The sequence below is a fragment of the Pogona vitticeps genome, chromosome 4, assembly GCF_051106095.1.
Source record: "Pogona vitticeps strain Pit_001003342236 chromosome 4, PviZW2.1, whole genome shotgun sequence".
NCBI classification, from domain to species: Eukaryota; Metazoa; Chordata; class Lepidosauria; order Squamata; family Agamidae; genus Pogona; species Pogona vitticeps.
The window spans coordinates 50,662,398-50,680,348 of NC_135786.1; the positions used below are offsets into that span (position 1 = coordinate 50,662,398).

The 17,951-nt window shown below is 40.7% G+C and overlaps 2 protein-coding genes and 1 long non-coding RNA gene across 11 annotated transcripts in view; 1 reads left to right on the top strand and 2 right to left on the bottom strand.

The window, feature by feature from the left end:
* Window positions 1-382: 382 nt before the first annotated feature.
* LOC144588684 (uncharacterized) lies at window positions 383-1,834 on the bottom strand. Its single transcript, XR_013544339.1, has 2 exons — window positions 1,184-1,834; window positions 383-490 (listed from the first exon to the last, which is right to left on the bottom strand). It is a non-coding gene; the product is annotated as an uncharacterized LOC144588684 (long non-coding RNA).
* Window positions 1,835-1,981: 147 nt separating this feature from the next.
* SNRPE (small nuclear ribonucleoprotein polypeptide E) lies at window positions 1,982-12,342 on the bottom strand. Its single transcript, XM_020797005.3, has 5 exons — window positions 12,117-12,342; window positions 8,794-8,820; window positions 7,323-7,385; window positions 5,733-5,811; window positions 1,982-2,238 (listed from the first exon to the last, which is right to left on the bottom strand). The coding sequence occupies exons 1-5, from the start codon at window positions 12,168-12,170 to the stop codon at window positions 2,183-2,185; spliced, it is 279 nt and encodes a 92-aa protein (XP_020652664.1). The 5' UTR covers window positions 12,171-12,342; the 3' UTR covers window positions 1,982-2,182.
* Window positions 12,343-12,474: 132 nt separating this feature from the next.
* Window positions 12,475-17,951, top strand: part of ZC3H11A (zinc finger CCCH-type containing 11A) — a 28,658-nt gene continuing 23,181 nt past the window's right edge. For 4 of the 9 annotated variants that reach the window (XM_072997353.2, XM_020797014.3, XM_072997351.2 and 1 more), the window contains exon 1: window positions 12,651-17,483. The gene's annotated coding sequence lies outside the window, so the exon portion shown is untranslated. Of the gene's footprint in view, window positions 12,575-12,650; window positions 17,484-17,951 lie in introns of those variants that run through there. The other 5 variants (XM_078391946.1, XM_078391948.1, XM_078391949.1 and 2 more) reach the window with 2 other exon arrangements.

Here is a 17,951-nt window from a genome sequence, read left to right on the forward strand (position 1 = left end):
TTTTAAAAAGCAGAAAACAGCACCTTACCTTACAAAGCGGCCCAAAGCCTCCCTGCAAACACACACACACACACACACACACACACACACACACAGAAGTAGGAGGCAGTCCCAAGCCTCCGACAATGGCACACACTAACTGCTGGGGCGAAAGAGCTACAAAGAAGCAGCCTTGTCACCACCTACAGCAGACCTGGGCAAAGTGCAGCCCGAGGGCCACATACGGCCCGCAAACCGCTACTGCCTGGCCTGTGGACAGTTTTGAACATTAAAACCATTTACAGCTTTTTGTCTAAAATTGATCAGTTGCTTATCTTTAACATACCGCAAAAAATCTCTTTAGTATTTGTGAAGATTAACAAGTTTAAAATAAAAACAATCATAACATCACTGTTTCATTTTATTTTTAAGTAAAGTTGGTTCAGCCCCCTGAACACAGTTCAGATTTTTCATGTGGCCCCCCCATAGAAATTAATTGCCCACCCCTGACCTAGTTTCTGATCATGGGGCATTCTTGGCAAAGATACTGGAGTGGAATTGCCGGTTCCTACCCCAGGTGGATTGCGTTTAGTCAGAACTCTCCACTATGACCTGTCCGTCTTGGATGGCCCTGCACGGCATAGCCCATAGCTTCTCTGAGTTACTCAAGCCCCCTCGCCACGACAAGGCAGCAATCCATGAAGGATCTTAAAAAGCAGAGACATCACCTTGCCAACAAAAGTCCGAATAGTCAAAGCTATGGTTTTTCCTGTAGTGTTTTATGGAAGTGAGAGCTGGACCATAAAGAAAGCTGACCGCCGAAGAATTGATGCCTTTGAATTGTGGTGCTGGAGGAGACTCTTGAGAGTTCCCTGGACTGCAAAGAGAACAAACCTATCAGTTCTAAAGGAAATCAACCCCGAGTGCTCATTGGAAGGACAGATCCTGAAGCTGAGGCTCCAGTACTTTGGCCATCTCATGAGAAGAGAAGACTCCTTGGAAAAGACTTTGATGTTGGGAAAGTGTGAAGGCAAAAGAAGGGGACGACCGAGGATGAGATGGTTGGACAGTGTCATCTAAGCAAGCAACATGAATTTGACACAACTCCGGGAGGCGGTGGAAGATAGGAGGGCCTGGCGTGCTCTGGTCCATGGGGTCACGAAGAGTTGGACATGACTAAACGACTGAACAAACAAACAAAGACCTACAGTTAGCAATTTGAATTTCCCGTCTTTTTCTGTTCATAAGTGGAAGCTCTGGTTGCAAGTAGAAGCAAAATTTTGCAGCCGGAGCTGGTTGTAACTTGAAATGGTCATAAGTAGGGATGTTTGTAAGTTGAGGCACCACTGCACATAGCAATGTGCTATCTGGACCTGGCTACTTCCTAAATGACTGCAAGCCTAGAAATTCCCTGGACCAAAGTACAACCATTTCCTAGACCTCCTGGCCTATAATGCCTTGCTCTGAATCTGGCATTTGAGATGTAGGAAGCTCTAGATTGCGATCCACAGTGGCATGGGTCACCCCAGGCTATGGTACATGTCAAATTTTCTGCTCATGGTGACTGGCTATCTTACTCCATCTAATGGTAAGGCCAGTCCTGTCTGAGGAGCTATAAGTTCTCTATTCAAATAATTTTCAACTCACAAGGTATCATATTTCTTCCCAATACATGGGATCCACTCTTCCCACTTATAGATCATTTTCTTGGCTTGTGCTTGTTATGTTAAAACATGCATATTTTAAATCAAGGATAGGGACTGTAGCATACTTCATATTCTGCAGAATTGCAATTCTTATCACTCCTCACCACTGACCATGCTGTCTAGTGCTCATGACATCTGCAGTACATATTCTGGGGCCACCTGTCCCCCACAACTGTTTTCAAGTTTTGCATCCAGTGTACCAGTGTAATCTGTGGTGAACAATTTTTTCTAGCTCACTGCAGAATTTGTAAAGATTTCTGCACAAGGTGCTTTTTGGATGATACAAAAGAAAGATGTATTAACAAAAAATGTTTATTAATACAAGTCTATGCCAATATAAAAAATGACTGAGAACTATACAAACATGAACTAAGTAAATGGAATCATTCTTTACTTTCTTCTCAGACATCAAGGTCAGAAGTGACAGCAACAATCACACGTTTTCTTCTACAGGTTAAAGATGAAACTAAGAAGCAAAACACACTAGATAGTAATATCTAGTTAGAAACACTTTGTAGAAGGGTAATATTGTCCCCCTTTAACATAATCCGACCTGCAAGAGAAAAAAAAAATAGCGTGAGTGAAAATGCTCTTGTTGCACTAATGTTTTTATTCAGTTTCTACCTACATTCATAATCTACATACACAGCAAGGACACATAATGAATAGCTATCATTAATGCTAAGATGACAATATTACATAGACCTTACCTAAACACATTTCCCCCCATATTCTTATGTTCTCATGCCCCCAAGTATAGTGTTTCCTTACTTAAATTGTTCTGGTAACCCAAGAACACTGTGAGATACAAATATTTATGCAGATCAGAATCACTGCAAATATTCTTTTAAAATCCTGTACATAAAGCCTCATTAATACTTCCTGAGATGTGAAGGTGAAACACCCTTTTTGGCAAACTTCCTGGGAAAGCAATTCTACATCTATGGAAGAGCCAAGGAGCCTTTGATAACTTTCTTGGAATGCTGGTATTGTTATTGGAATGCTTTTTAAAAGTTGCTATATGTTCTACTGCTCCAAACAAATGCTTACAAGGCGGTTTACACAAAAGTGTTAAGTGTAATTTTACTAAAACCCTCAAAATAGAATATGAGAAAAGAGATACTCCTTAAATAAGCAAGTCCCACCCTTTGTAAAGCTTATACATACAATCCAGCACAATAGCTGGATTGGTTTTATTTATAACAGTGAAAGGCAGCCCAATGTCCAAAACCTATAAGGAAGGGAAATGCAACTGCAGCCTCTAAGTGGTCACAAGACAGAGCTCCAGATATGATAGAGAAACAGCACACGGTAGGTAATGATACAGAACTACAACTCTTTTATCACACACTCAGCAGTGCTGAGTGGGTTTGAAAAACATAAATCAAAGTGCAACTTAAGTATTGCTTAGGAGACCACGTTACCAAAAATCAAGCCTTATTCATAACTGCAAGTTTTGTGCAGATGACTAAGTAAGTAAAACTTAATTTTAGAGGACAAATCACATGCACAGGTAACTATCAAATAATCTTTTTATCACTGCAGCTTCTGGCCATGGTAGGATAATGGCTTCCAAGGACACTTTCTCAACATTAGCTTCCAAACTACATATTTGTAGTTAATTGTTCCGATAGATGAGAAAGCCAGTTAGGCACTGCTTGTGGGCAAAAGAAGCTGCTTCTGCACAAAACTGTGCAGAGAGTTCTGTCTGTTTGTGTGTCAGCACACATGTACTGACCTCTGGATTGCAGTCCCTATATTATGCTGGATACACTACAGCATTTCATACAGCAAACAGGCCATCTTTATACAGAAATATACATAAGCACATATTCAGCATTATAAATCAATCCTTCAGAGTATCTCCTTCTGTCTCTCCTTGTTCGAGCCCAACAAACAGTGCTCAAAGGCTATCTACTTTATTGCCCCCACTGGTCAATCAGGTATTAGCTTCCCCAGGGTTTTACCTCAGCATTTTGTTTCCACAGCTGGATTAAATCAAACTGGTCAGCTTGTTACTTGCTCAGCTGAATGAGGTGATTAGGGAGGCCGATGGGGGCAATATGTCCTTGTTGGTCCTCCTCGACATCTTGGCGGCCTTTGATACAGTCGACCATGGTATCCTCCTGGGGAGGCTCTCTGAGTTGGGAATTGGTGGCCTGGCGCTTGCCTGGCTCTGTTCTTTCTTGGAGGACCGTCCCCAGAGAGTTCAGCTTGGGGGGAGTGTCTCAGCCCCGTGGAGTCTCAACTCTGGGGTTCTGCAGGGGTCGATAATCTCTCCAATGCTGTTTAACATCTATATGAGGCCGCTAGGCGGGGTCATCAGGGGGTGTGGGGCATCGTGTCACCAGTATGCTGCTGACACACAGCTCTACATCTTCTTTTCATCTACCTCAGTGGATGCCATCCCGTCCCTTCAGCGCTGCCTGGAAACTATTGGAATGGATGCAGTTAAATGGGTTGAGGCTGAACCCGGACAAGATGGAGGTCTTGAGGGAGGGTGGTCCTTCCATCAGCGGTATAGGTAACTCCCTTTCTTTTGGGGGGATGACCCTTGCCGCAAAGAGTGAGGTCCGCAGCTTGGGGGGACATCTGGCTTACTATGGAAACCCAGGTGGCGTCCATGGTCCGCTCCGCCTTTTTTCATCTATGGCGGATTGCCCAGCTGCGACCCTATCTTGATGGGGGGCCCTCACTACTCTAGTCCACGCGTGCGTAATCTCGAGATTAGACCATTGTAACACAGTCTGCGTGGGGCTACCTTTGAGGCTGACGCGGAAACTTCAGATGGTCCAGAATGCGGCAGCCAGGCTTCTTAATGGGGTGAGAAAACACCAACATATCTCCCCCACTCTGGCTGCTTTGAACTGGTTGCCAGTCCGTTTCCGCGTTGACTTCAAAGTGTTAATGATTACATATAAAGCCCTAAACGGTTTGGGACCTCAATATCTGGCAGATTGTCTTCTCCCACCCAAATCTACCCGAATCACCCGACATAGCCAGCAGGGACGGCTGAGGGGTCTGACGCCGAGGGAGGCCCGGAAGGAAAAAAGAAGAAACCGGGTCTTCTCGGCGGTGGCCCCTCGGCTGTGGAACACCCTCCCTACCGAAATTTGGCTGGCACCCTCGCTGGGCATTTTCAAAAGCCAGTTGAAAACTTGGCTATTCAAGCAGGCCTTTCCTTCAGTCAATTAAGTGACTCTTCTTATTTCTTTTCTTTTGATTCATGCCATCTTGCGACTGTTTGCTTTAAACTAATTGTTAAAATTGTAAATCTACGATTTATATGTTATATCGCTGTTTTTTTATTTATGTAAAACTGTGTATATTTTAAATTGTTTTATCTTTTATGTTGTGAGCCGCCCAGAATAGACTATGTCTAGATGGGCGGCATATAAATGCAATAAATGCAATAAATAAATAAATAAATAAATAAAGACTCTTTCTACAAACTTTGGTTCATCAATTCTTACAGAACTTTTCTAGGCCTGTCAACATATATAGAACTGTAATTTTATACTGAAGTAATTTCTTATAGATCTCAAAAAGGAGTGAAATACTCTCCATTCCACTTAATAAAAGAGTCCCTTTCTTTCTAAGATGGTAAGATCATAGCCCAGTTATTCAGACTGGTTTTACTCAAGGTGACACAAGCAATAGTGTGTGTTGGCACAAATTCCACTTTGGGAAAACAAGTCAGAAAGCAATTTACTAGAACACCCAGCCTTTATCTTCCTAACCAAATAATTGTGAAAGCAGTAGAAATAAGCTAGAAAGGCTCAAATAATGTTGAGGGGATTCAACTTCTTGACTCCTACAAGAACAATTTAACTATCTTAAAGGAGAATACGTATGCCACACCACAACAATTCAAATTGATTTCCATACTAGCAATCTTCTTTACTTAGTCTGTAGCTACAATAGCTATAGTACAAAACAGAGACGTTGAAGATGGATTTCCAGTAAAATTTAAAGATCCCACTGGCTTTTCCCTAATGACAAAGAGTAAGACATTCAGTGAACAGTATAAAAAGAAAATATACTCACCCAACTGCTTCCTTGATTTTGTCTTGGAATGAATTTCCTCAGCATCATCCAGAACCAGGTTCATATATTCATCAAATCCCTGTAATCAAAAACACAGGAACTGTATTGGTGTTGTCACCACATATTTACACACATCAACTTTCATTACCAAAACTGTTCAAGAAATGTTGTGGCACCATTGACTTAGACTCTATTCATATATTTCTAGTGATGACGACTAAGCAATAGGTCTGACTTGTTTAAGGAACAAAAGTCTAGCCAGAATCCTTTTGATTTATGCTGGTGAAATCGTAGTGGTAAATTGCCACTAGGTAGTAAGTAACTATTTCTTGAATTCATTGTTGTGCACAAATCCTAAATAAGCTATTTATTTATTTATTCAATTTATATGCCGTCCACACTACCCAGAGGTCTCTGGGCGGCTTACAATAATTAAAATTCAATACAGTAAAAGATGAAATAATTAAAATACAATTAAAATAGCCATCAGACCCACAGCTAATATTATTTCAATTAAAAGCCTTCTGGAACAGGAAGGTTTTGACCTGGCGCCGAAATGTCATCAGCGTCGGCGCCAGACGAATCTCAGTCGGGAGGGCATTCCATAGTCTGGGGGCAGCTGCCGAAAAGGCCCTTTATCTACAAGCCATCCCTCTTACCTCCTTAAGGGGCGGCTCTTTCAAAAGGGCCCCCTGGCTAGATCTTAACTGCCGGGTAGGTTCATATGGAACATAAAAGTTCATAAGCTACAGGATTTTGACCAATATATTTATTTATAGTTAGGATTATTCAAGTATATCTTGATTCCTTGCCATCCTCTTGCACAGCAGTCTCCAAACTTTTCAGCATGAGGGACACATGTTTTACACATTTTCGAGGGCCAAAGGAACACACACGTACACATGGGCTGAAGGGAAAGGACCTTAGCCTGCGGTGTTTGCCGGGCCGTATAAAAAGGCAAAGCGGGCTGGATGTGACCTGTGGGCTGTAGTTTGGAGACCCCTGAATTAGCACATAAAGGTGTGACTACATGTTGTACTATTTCAATAATATCTACTGATCTACATGCTAAATAACTTTAGCCATAGTGAGATATTCAGGATCAAGTTAAGATTGTAAAAGATATGGCAATCCTTTAGATTCTAAAAGATAAGCAATCTTTTAGATTCTAAAAGATATGGCAAGTAGTTTCAAGAATGTGTGTGGAAAAATAGACAGAGAATGCATATTTGTATATGGATAGCACTTTGTTGACGGCTATCGTTGAACAAAACACTCTTGTTGAGTGCTAACAAATGATAGCACTCAACAAAGTGCTATCATATACAATGACATCACATCTCATGTCACAATGAGAACTGAAAATCAGTTGAAAGCTGAACCAATCTCATTGGTTCAGCTTTCAACTGACTTTCAGTATATCTAACCATATACAATGACATCACATCTGATGTCACAATGAGAACTGAAAGTCAGTTGAAAGCTGAACCAACAAGATCCACTTTTCAACTGACTATTCAGGTTGAAAGGGTCTTTCCTGATTCTGTCTATATCTGCGCATACCAGAGAAAAAGCAATTGCTGTACTCACAATTATACAACCTTCTATCCGCATATTGACTTGTTCATACAGCCATACCTGGATCCTGGACCTCTACAAAGTAAACAAAGAAGCTACTTATACAACTGTTCCTAAGAGGACTTCATAAATTAAACTGTGTAGATTCTGGCCCCCTGGGCCATCTGATAAGGTAGGACTGAAATTATATCCCACCCATTCATGTTATTTTCTGGGAAAAAGATTCAGATAGAAGTGATTATGATTTCTTTTCTCTTTTTAAGAAGTGATTATGATTTCTTTTCTCTTTTTTTGAATTTGATGAAATGTTTTTCTCAAAGCAAAGATCTCTCTGGATGATATGTGAAGTATTATTTAAGACAATGTACAGTATTAGAACATAACCTAATGTTTAATTATGTATTTAAACATGCCACTTGTTCTTAAAATCTAAACTACTATATAAGAAACTTTATCTAAATAATGGACAACATACAACATTGGACTTCCATTAGATCAGTGGTTCTCAGTCTTGGGTCTCCAAATGTTCTTGGACTACAACTCCTAGAAATTCTGGCCAGCATAGCTAGTGAAGTCTTCTGGGAGTTTTAGTCTAACAACATCAGGAGACCCTAGGCTGGAAGCCACTGCATGAACAGAATCCAGCAGAAATGGGAACTAAAAATCTACCCTTCCCAATCCTCCATGTACCCCCAAACTAACTCTTAAGAGGGCCAAGAATTCACCTCTCAACTTGGGCTTTGAGCAGTGTCAATACACAGAGGGAGAGAGAAGGGAAAATAAATTTACCTAATGTTTCATTTACAGTGAGGTCTTGACTTAAGAACGCCTTGAGTTAAGAACATTTTGACTTAAGAACCACTCTCATAGGAAAATATTGACTTGACTTACATACTTAGATTTGAGTTAAGAACTGAAAAAAACCACGTGGGAGGCAGGGAAAGTGCAAAATTTGAACTTTCAGTTAACTGTTGGCCAGTGAAAAGGGTGCCTGTCTGCTTCCTCACTCCTCCCAGCATTTAGAGAGTGGATTGGGAGACAGTCTTCAGACTGCCTGGTACTGTCCTGCCTGGACTGTATTTTCCCTGCCTTCCCTGAACCTTTCTTGACCTAAGAAAAAAAGAAACAAAATATCCCCCTCTAGTGGTCGAAGGCAGAATAGCAGCTTCCCATTAGTTTCTATGGACGGAAAAGAGCAGATACGGATCAAATGGTTCCCAATGCATTCCTATGGGAAATGCAGATTTGACCTGAGAACTTTTTGACTTGAGAACCGCCTTCCAATACGGATTAAGTTCTCAAGTCAAGACCCCACTGTAGGTCTCTATTTTTATTTTGGTTAACCACAATCTTTGCAATACAACCAGACTACATATCTGCAGGGGATCAGTTCCAAGCTGTGAAGAAAATAATATTCTGAATATCACTACTTATTCAAATTCATTCTTGAAGATTAAAAGCAAGGTTGCTGTTGTTTACTTACATTCTGTAGGTATCTGAAGATGAGGTTCTGTAACAGATGACTTAAGAAAAAAACATACTGAAAAGCAGCTTCTAGCAAGTTTATTTCACTGCAATAGTAGAACTATCAGTGCTTCCTAACATTGTATTTAGAAGCCACTAATTTGTAGTTAGTTTTTTTTAATTTGTTACATGACCCTATGTCACCCAGTGAGTTTGATGGTTATGTGGTCACAAAGTCCTTTTTGAAGACAATAACCTCTGGTCCACACTCTCACTACTGAACTATGCTTTCAACATGTTGAGTAGAACTATCATGTCTACCAGGTATCCCAACTTCAAGACTGCAACTAAAGAGATGTAAACATATAAACAAACAGCAAAAAATAATTCATGTGACCATAGACGTCTGGCATCAGAAGATGTCATTCAACAGTTAAATGATGGAACTCAAGGGGGGGGGGCTTAAACAGGCTACCACTTTTCCAGTCCAGTATCAGCCAGATTCATCCTCTCTCAATGGGTAGTTAGTTAGGCATCCTTCAGTCTCGAGAGACTATGGTAGCCTGCCCTGTATGGAGGACTTGGAACAGTGTCTAGTGTTGCTGAGAAGGCCAATTCAAGAGTGACCACACTGTCCCCCGTCCAGCTCCATGATTTTGCAGCTCCCAATGCTAGCTTGAAGTACTTATGTCCTATTTTCTTTGCCACTAGTTTAAAGTGGTCTACATAGCTGCCTCCCCTTCATGGATTAGGCTCAAAATGCTACAAGGTAAACTTCAGCAGTATGTGGACCGAGAACTCCCAGAAGTACAAGCTGGATTTCAAAGGGGCAGAGGAACTCGAGACCAAATTGCTAACATGCGCTGGATTATGGAGAAAGCCAGAGAGTGCCAGAAAAACATCTACGTCTGCTTCATTGACTATGCAAAAGTGTTTGACTGTGTGGGCCACAACAAACTATGGCAAATTCTTAAAGAAATGGGAGTGCCTGACCACCTCCTCTGTCTCCTGAAAAATCTATACGTGGGACAGGAAGCAACAGTTAGAACTTGATATGGAACAACTGATTGGTTCAAAGCTGGGAAAGGAGTTCGACAAGGCTGTATATTGTCTCCCTGCTTATTTAACTTATATGTAGAATACATCATGCAAAACGCAGGACTGGATGAATCCCAAGCCAGAAGTAAGACTGCCGGAAGAAATATCAACAACCTCAGATATGCAGGCACTCTGATGGCTGAAAGTGAGGACTTGAAGAACCTCTTAATGAGGGTGAAAGAGGAGAGCGCAAAAATGGTCTGAAGCTCAACATCAAAAAAAATAAGATCATGGCCACTGAGCCCATCACCTCCTGGTAAATAGAAGGGGAAGAGATGGAGGAAGTGACAGATTTTACTTTCTTGGGCTCCATGATCACTGCAGATGGTGACAGCAGCTACAAAATTAAAAGACCCCTGCTTCTTGGGAGGAAAGTAATGGCAAAACTAGACAGCATCTGAAAAAGCAGAGACATCACCTACCGACAAAGGTCCGCATAGTCAAAGCTATGCTTTTTTCAGTAGCGATGTACGAAAGTGAGAGCTGGACCATAAAGAAGGTTGACTGCCAAAGAATTGATGCTTTTGAAATGTGGTGCTGGAGAAGACTCTTGAGAGTCCCCTGGACTGCAAAGAGAACAAACCTATCCATTTTGAAGGAAATCAACCCCATGCTTACTGGAAGGACAGATCCTGAAGCTGAGACTCCAATACTTTGGCCATATCATGAGAACAGAAGACTCCCTGGAAAAGCCCCTGATGCTGGGAAAGTGTGAAGGCAAGAGAAGTGGACGACAGAGGACGAGATGGGTGGACAGTGTCACCAAAGCTACCAACATGAATTTGACCCAATTCCTAGAAGCAGTGGAAGACAGGAGGGCCTGGTGTGCTCTGGTCCATGGGGTCACGAAGAGTCGGACATGGCTTAATGACTAAACAACAACACCTAGTTGCCTCAACTACTCCACTAGACTGAGGTTAGCTAGAGATCATGTTGTTGGCCCCAAGGGACCACTCACTTTTCATCACTGTGTCATGAACTAAAACTAGAACTGCAGTTCTAAGATATTATACTAACTTCCAGTCGAACAATAACTATTCCTACACTATACTATTCAAAATCAGTTTCCAAAGAAGTTAATGTTTTTGTTTGTCTATGCATAAAAAAGTAAAAGACAAAACACTGAAGCATATTAAAGATAAACAGATTAATTTCAATGTGCCCTTTTGTGGATCAAATCCACTTCTTTAAATACAGTTCTTGCATGTCTGAAGCAATGGACTTTGATCCATCAAAAGCTCCCACTGAAATACATCTACAATTCCTAAAGTATTTTGCCTTTTCTTTTTGCGTTTTACTTTTGTCGCTATTGAAACCAGTTTTTCCCAACATTTCCAAACTACCTTTTCTTAACAGAAGTATTATCTGTAAACCATTACCACCCCATTTTGTATTTTTTAACAGTTTGCAGACCTTTCTGTGCTGATGTTCTTTAAAGCTCAAGGGCTCTATGACCAGAGCAGGCAAAGTGAAGCCAACACTATTTGCATGGCCTCCAGGCTTCTGTACTCCCTCATTTTCCAGTAATCATGGTGAACGCCAGCTCCTGAAGCATCCAGAAGTGGTGATTCCTTTAAGCAGGTCAAAGGGCTCTGCTGCTCCCATTTAATGACCCCAAAATACCTATTTATCAAAACTGGAAGTCAACTTTTATATACTTCTGGTTTCTTTTCTCTCTTTTTTCCCATTGGACAATCTTTGCAACCTCCTTAGGGTCCAAAAGGCAGAATAATGTTGCTTAGATCTAGCAAAATTGCCCACCCCTGCTTAAAAAAAAACTCAGGCAAAATCACAATGAATTCAGAGTACTGTAACAAAAACCCGGTCGCTTTCAGACACAGAAGAATAGCCTTTCTTGAGACATCATGTGAACTATAAAGCCATAGGACACACAAGGAGCGGACTGGATAACTCAGTGAATTGGAGGCCCAGGAGTCAGGAAGCGGATTCCGGACTGTCTTGTCAAAAGGCCAGCCTGTGGGATCTTGGGGCAAGCTGCAGAGCCCCAGGGCGACCCCGGAAGAAAAGAACGGCAGACCATTTCAGAAGCGACCTTAGGGCACGGAGTTATGACTACGAGACACGCCGTAGGCCTTCGCCTCAAAATCCCCTTTCAGGGCAACGACCCCCCACCCGCCGCCCATGCCTCCGTCCCTGAACTACTCGGCTCCCCTCCTGCCTCTCCCGAGGCCCTGCCTCTCCATTATCAAGAACCAGCCGAGTTGGCTTCGAACAAAAGGATACGATGGGCTGCACCATCACCTTCTGTACTTTCTGGCCCTGCCCGCGGTACGCCATGGCGGTGGCCCTAGAAAGCCGATCACGATCCTCCGATCCAACCCCTTACCACGCTCACGCTCTCTTTCACAGACACACGCCCGCGCGCGCGGCTTTACGTTCTCCTAACGCACCACAGCCACTTCCGCCACCAAACAGGAAGTACGTTCTGGATTCCGCTTGGGGCGTAAAAGGCGGTACGTGTCACGTGACATTGTGTCGTCATTCCACGTTCTTTCTTTTTCCGCCATAATGCTTCCGGGCAGGGTTGGCCAAGACAGGCGACGGGCGCCATCTTGGAGGAGGGCAACGGCGGTTTCCGACGCCAACGGCTGGAGTTTTGTCTCTGGTCGCGACCTAGGAGGCAGGAGCTCGGCGGGGCGAGGACCGGCGGCCTGGCGTTGGCGGCTCGCTCTTGGGGTTCGGTAAAATCCCTGCGCGCGGGTGACAGGGACCTGGGGCCCCTCCCTTAGTCACGGAGAGACGAGTGGGGAGGAGGGGGGTGTCTCCCAGTATATAATTTGCTGTGTTTTTCTCCCCGGAGGCGGCTTCCAGCAGGCCCGCAGCCTCCTCACTGGCTTGACGGTGTTTACTTCTGTAGCCTCTGCCCTTTTCCGTCTTCCGTTCTCGCCTTCCCCCTCCCCCCCCCCGCGGTTGGTCGTACTTGCTTTCCCCCCCCCCCGTCCCCCCACATGTTTTGTTAATCGGCCTGTTTCGGTACCTGTAAGGAGGTCGCTTATTTCATCCCGATTTATTTTGTGTATTTATAGTGCGAGACACCGATTTGTTCCCCAAAAGATGTCTCTTCGGCATCCTTCCGCTTCTTATATTTATTTATTCTATTTATACCCCGCCTATTTGGTTATTGCGACCACTCTAGGCGGCTTACAACATAAACAAAAATAACAAATATAAGAGAAAAAAATTATTACACAATTAAATAATTGTGCAAGATGGGAAACATTCTTCTAATACCTGGTATCCAAATTGCCCCAATCCTTTTGATTTTCCTGCTCTCACAAGGAGACTGTTGTCATGTTTCCCCCCCTCCTTTTCGTGTTAAAATAATGAATTCTTTCTTCCCACTTCTCTGATCCTTGTGGCCATTTAGGATAGGTTAAAATTAATGTCACCGAAGTGTTAAAAACAGGGGAAAAGAAGGATTCAAGGGTATGTAATTTTCTGGACCAAAACAATTTCCTCCCAAATATTTAAATTCCATGCCTTCCATTTCTGGTGGTGCTGATGTGACACAATCTTCACAAGCACTCTAAAACAGCAAAATCAGGAGTTAAAGTAGATACCTCTGTAACTGATTTTTTAGTTTAAAAATCAGTTACATGATTAAAGCAAGGTTCGAATAATATTCTTAAATCAAGTCACAGTTTTTTAACCATTCAGAATATAATATTGAGAATTTATTTTCAAACTGTTTCCCTGTTGTCATTGTTGCACTTGCACTAAAAATGTAGAAGGTCCATATGGGAGGGTTAGTTTATATGCTAGTGTAATTGATTTAGAATCTGGTGTTAAAATTTTAGGGAAAACATTTGTCACTCCCTTAGTCAGCTGCATGCAGATTACTATTTTAGAGAAGACAAGGGTGTGTGTTTTTTGGTGGATGGAGATGCAAAGCATGTCTGGTAACCAAAGAAACTAGGCACTATTTCTGATGGTAAATTGTACACTGCAGATTATTTGCTTTGGAAAATACGTATTTTTCATCCAAGAATTTTTTTAAGTGGAAGATTTTTTTAGTAGTATCAATGAACTACAATAATCTGTATTTTAAAAAATCCCAAAATTTGTATATGACACGCATAATTTAATGATTAATTTGGTTTATATTCTCCACAATAAAAAGCACTAAAAAAAGTACAGTACTGTCCATTAAAATTCCCTTTCTTGGCAGCTAGTGAGTTAACAATGAAACCACCTATAGTATAAACATTAAAACTAGTGCTTAACTGATTATCCTGGTGTGGGGAGATGCAGCTTTTGGCCTTATGCACATAGCACAAAAAACAACAGGAAACAGCAATTTGCTAAAATTTATGGGGGGAAAGTGTTAAGAGATTAGAGCAGTTATATAGTTTACTAACAACTTGTGTTGCTGTATAGTTGTCTTCTGCAGTAATACTGATTGATATGCATGTTCATATCCATAAGAATGCAGCTTTTAAGGACAGACTACATTGTGTCTGCAGCAAATACACTTGTCAAAGTGTGGAATGTGAAGGAAAGACATGCCATGAAAGGCTAGTTCTGTCTAAAATATTTATAAAGAACCAGAACTTTAAAATTAATCTGCTTTTGCACAGATTTTGTCTGTTCCTCTATCAAGGCAGAAAGACAGCTCCAGTAGAGAGAAATGTAGAACAGTTTTGTCAGATAAAAACTCCCATTGTCTTAATTTATTTCCAATTAGACCACTGGTTGCTGTGTTTTTTACAACAGCCAGAACAGCTTAAGTATTAAATATTAATTAGGGAAAATATATGGGACTTTTCTAAACTGATTTCCACTATGCTTACTGAGTTGAAACATATTCTAAATAGTGGCATTCCCTAAAGGTAGATCAAGAACTTGCTTTGGTCCCCTTACTTGGGCAATACACTGTAGTCAACTATTTTTTTTGCCTGAGCTGCGGTCAGTGAAACACATGATGGCGTTGAAAAGAGTAGTAGTGAATACGTATTTCTTTTGGTAAATGTACCACTTATAGTTGTCAGTGAAAAATGTAAATATGCTACCTCAGTCTCAACAGCTTTATCACCAGCTCTGCATGTGAAAAGAGGGTGTATAAACACCATAGTTTTTGTATGAAAATTGGAAAAATGTTGCAGCTGATACAACCTGAGCTTCTCATCAGATTTTGTGAAAGGCTTGCAACATTGGGGGTCCCCCCCAAGTACTTTGCATTTGAGAATTTAATGCTAATTGTATTGGGACATCATAGAGGCATAGAATAGTAGAGCTGGGAGGGACCTCAAGGATAATTGAGTCAAACCTGCCAAAGCAAGCAATCCATAGCTAAAACATTCACTGACAGGTAGGCATCTAACCTCTTTTTAAAAAATATCATGCCCATGGATGCAAGATTAGACTGTCATGATGTGGCATGAGATTCAGAAGAACACTAAATCCCATGTCCTCAGGACAGATTAAAGTTTACACAAAATGCTTTTGTCTACTGTATTCCATCTTTAGCACTAACTGATGTATAGCATATTCTTGAGGAAACATACAGTATTATCTGAACCAAACAGCCTGTGCTTACTATAATAAAAGAGTGTGTCACATTTTGAGCATGGAGATAAGAATGTAACAGTTCTGACCACTCACTTCACTCACTTAAATGATGACACTAATTTTTTCTCAGAAATTAGTTGACTTTTTTCAGAGTGCTTGGACCATTTGAAAATAAAACATTCCAACTTTTCTAGTGTCATCAGTACAATCTTGAGAAACTAATTGGCTTTCAAATACTTTTCCATCAACTGAGTACACCAGGTTACTGTTTTGATAGGAAAAATGGAAATCTTATTTTTCTAATTAGTTCCTAGCTTGAGTATTAAATAAAATAAACTGATTTATTTGCAGATTTGTCAATTCCATGGATATTGAAATTTAATAAACTCCTTTATAATAACTATGTCAAATGGAGTGTGCAGTTGAATGAACCAAATCTGTATGTGTTAGATAGCAGCACATACCAAAAAAGTGTTTTATGTACAAAAAGGGAAACCTATGGGGGGAAATGTATAAAAAGGGAAAGCTACAGGAAAAAATACCTTAAATTCAATTGCTTGTGTGTATGTGAAACTTTCTTTGCAAAAGAGAGACAATAACGTTAAAATGGCTTATTAATAAATCCCTCAAAAATTGCTTTATAATTAAGATGGTATTAAATTTTGATAGATAATCTTCATGTGAATTTGACAGAATATTTCTCCTTAGTACAGATCTCCCCTTTTTGAATCCTAAATTTTGAAAAGATGAGAGAAGGGGAAGAAATGAATTGTAGATGGCAAGTTTCTTGAAAGTTTTAAAATCCTTGTACTGTATGAAATTCAAAATGGAATTACTACATTAAAAAACAAACATGTTGTCTCTTTGTCAGAGCAGATAAGTATCGTGCCAAAGATTATGTGGAAAATATGTTCACATTTATTTATTTATTTATTTCCCGCCCATCTGGTCTGGTGAAGTTCCAACAATTTGTTCTTCAATATATATTTAGAGTGACATTTGATAAACAATCAATAGTCATGCAATTGTTATTCTTTTTATGTTGGTCATTGTGTGGATGAAGAGACATCAGTTTTTCTTATTAGCTGTGCAGCATTCTTTCAGTCTTATGATTGAAAATTTAACTAATGATGCATTTTTGCAGGGATATTTGGAGTGATGAAGCAAAATCAAGCATTGAAGAAAAGAATTTCTTGATTCTTTTCAAGATTCTTTTTCAAAGAATCTTGAAATCAAAAAACAATAAGCAAATTTATTTGATTTTATGCAGCCAAGCCTCCTGGTTTTTCAGGCAGGGTATCATGCATTTACATTCTGTATAAAATTAATCACAACCCAATTTATTTAAAAATAATTCTTATAAGGCAACATATAAGCCTTGTACATCTTTTTATGAGTATATGTAATGTACATATACCCATTCATGTTCCTAATTGTGAAGTATACTATCAGCCTGAAGCTTTATGCATATGAAAATTTAACTACTCCATTTTGAGTTCTCCAAATTTGAGTTTCCATTGCAATCTAACCTTTTATTACTGTGCCTGTGTATACATTGGTGCATGTATAAACACATATCTATGAAAATATACATATGTGGGTATACATATTTAAGATTATGCATACATGTATTCTTTTGCTTTACATTTAATCAAGATCGGGGAAGATTGTTCCTTTTTTCCAAATAGGTGAAGAGATTTTGAAGACCGAGATTGAAACAGTGTTTTAAATTTAAAACAAAAATAAAACTAAATTGACTGGCTGCGGAAGATGGATCATTTTCTTTGCAGCCATTTTGAAACACAAGTTCATCTTTAAATGAACTGATTTGTTTTCAAGAGGCAATTAACCTTCACTATCTCCAGTCTTCCTGACCACTCAAATGGACTTGCTTTCTCCAGTAGTTATTATTCACTCTCTGTCTGAATTTTGAATGAGGATGAAATTTGTTTCCTTGGCAAAGTGAGGAAGAAAAGTCTTTCTACCCCATTGTTATCAATTCATGGATTGAGTGTTGATTCGACCTACAGGAAAAAAAAACAGAAGTCTTGGAAGATAGAATTCCTTGCTGAACTTAACAAGGTATTGCAATGAAAAGTATATTGATTTGTGAAGGTTAGGAACCTAACCAATGCTTGTACAAATTTTTTCTGGTATATACAGTGGTGCCTCGCACAACGGGTGCCTCGTAGAGCGATGAATTTGCTCTACGAGGCCGGTTAGTGATTGCAAAATGGTGCCCGCATAGGGCGAAAATCGCAGAGCGAAGGTCGATAAGTGGTTCGCTTACCGACCTTCGCTTTGCGACCCGCCAATCAGCTGTTTGGCAGCTACAAAATGGCAGCTGGAAGCCCCAAAATGGCCACGCGCAGCGTTTTCGTGCCCTCGTTAAGCGAGGGGAGGGCGCGAAAATGGCTGCTGGCCATAGGGAAGCATTGCTGATCGATGAGTATTCAGCCCAATTGGAACGCATTAAACCATGTTTTTCCTGCCCCGTTCAACGATGCTTTCACACAGCGAGGGTTAATCCGGAACGGATTAACCTCGCTG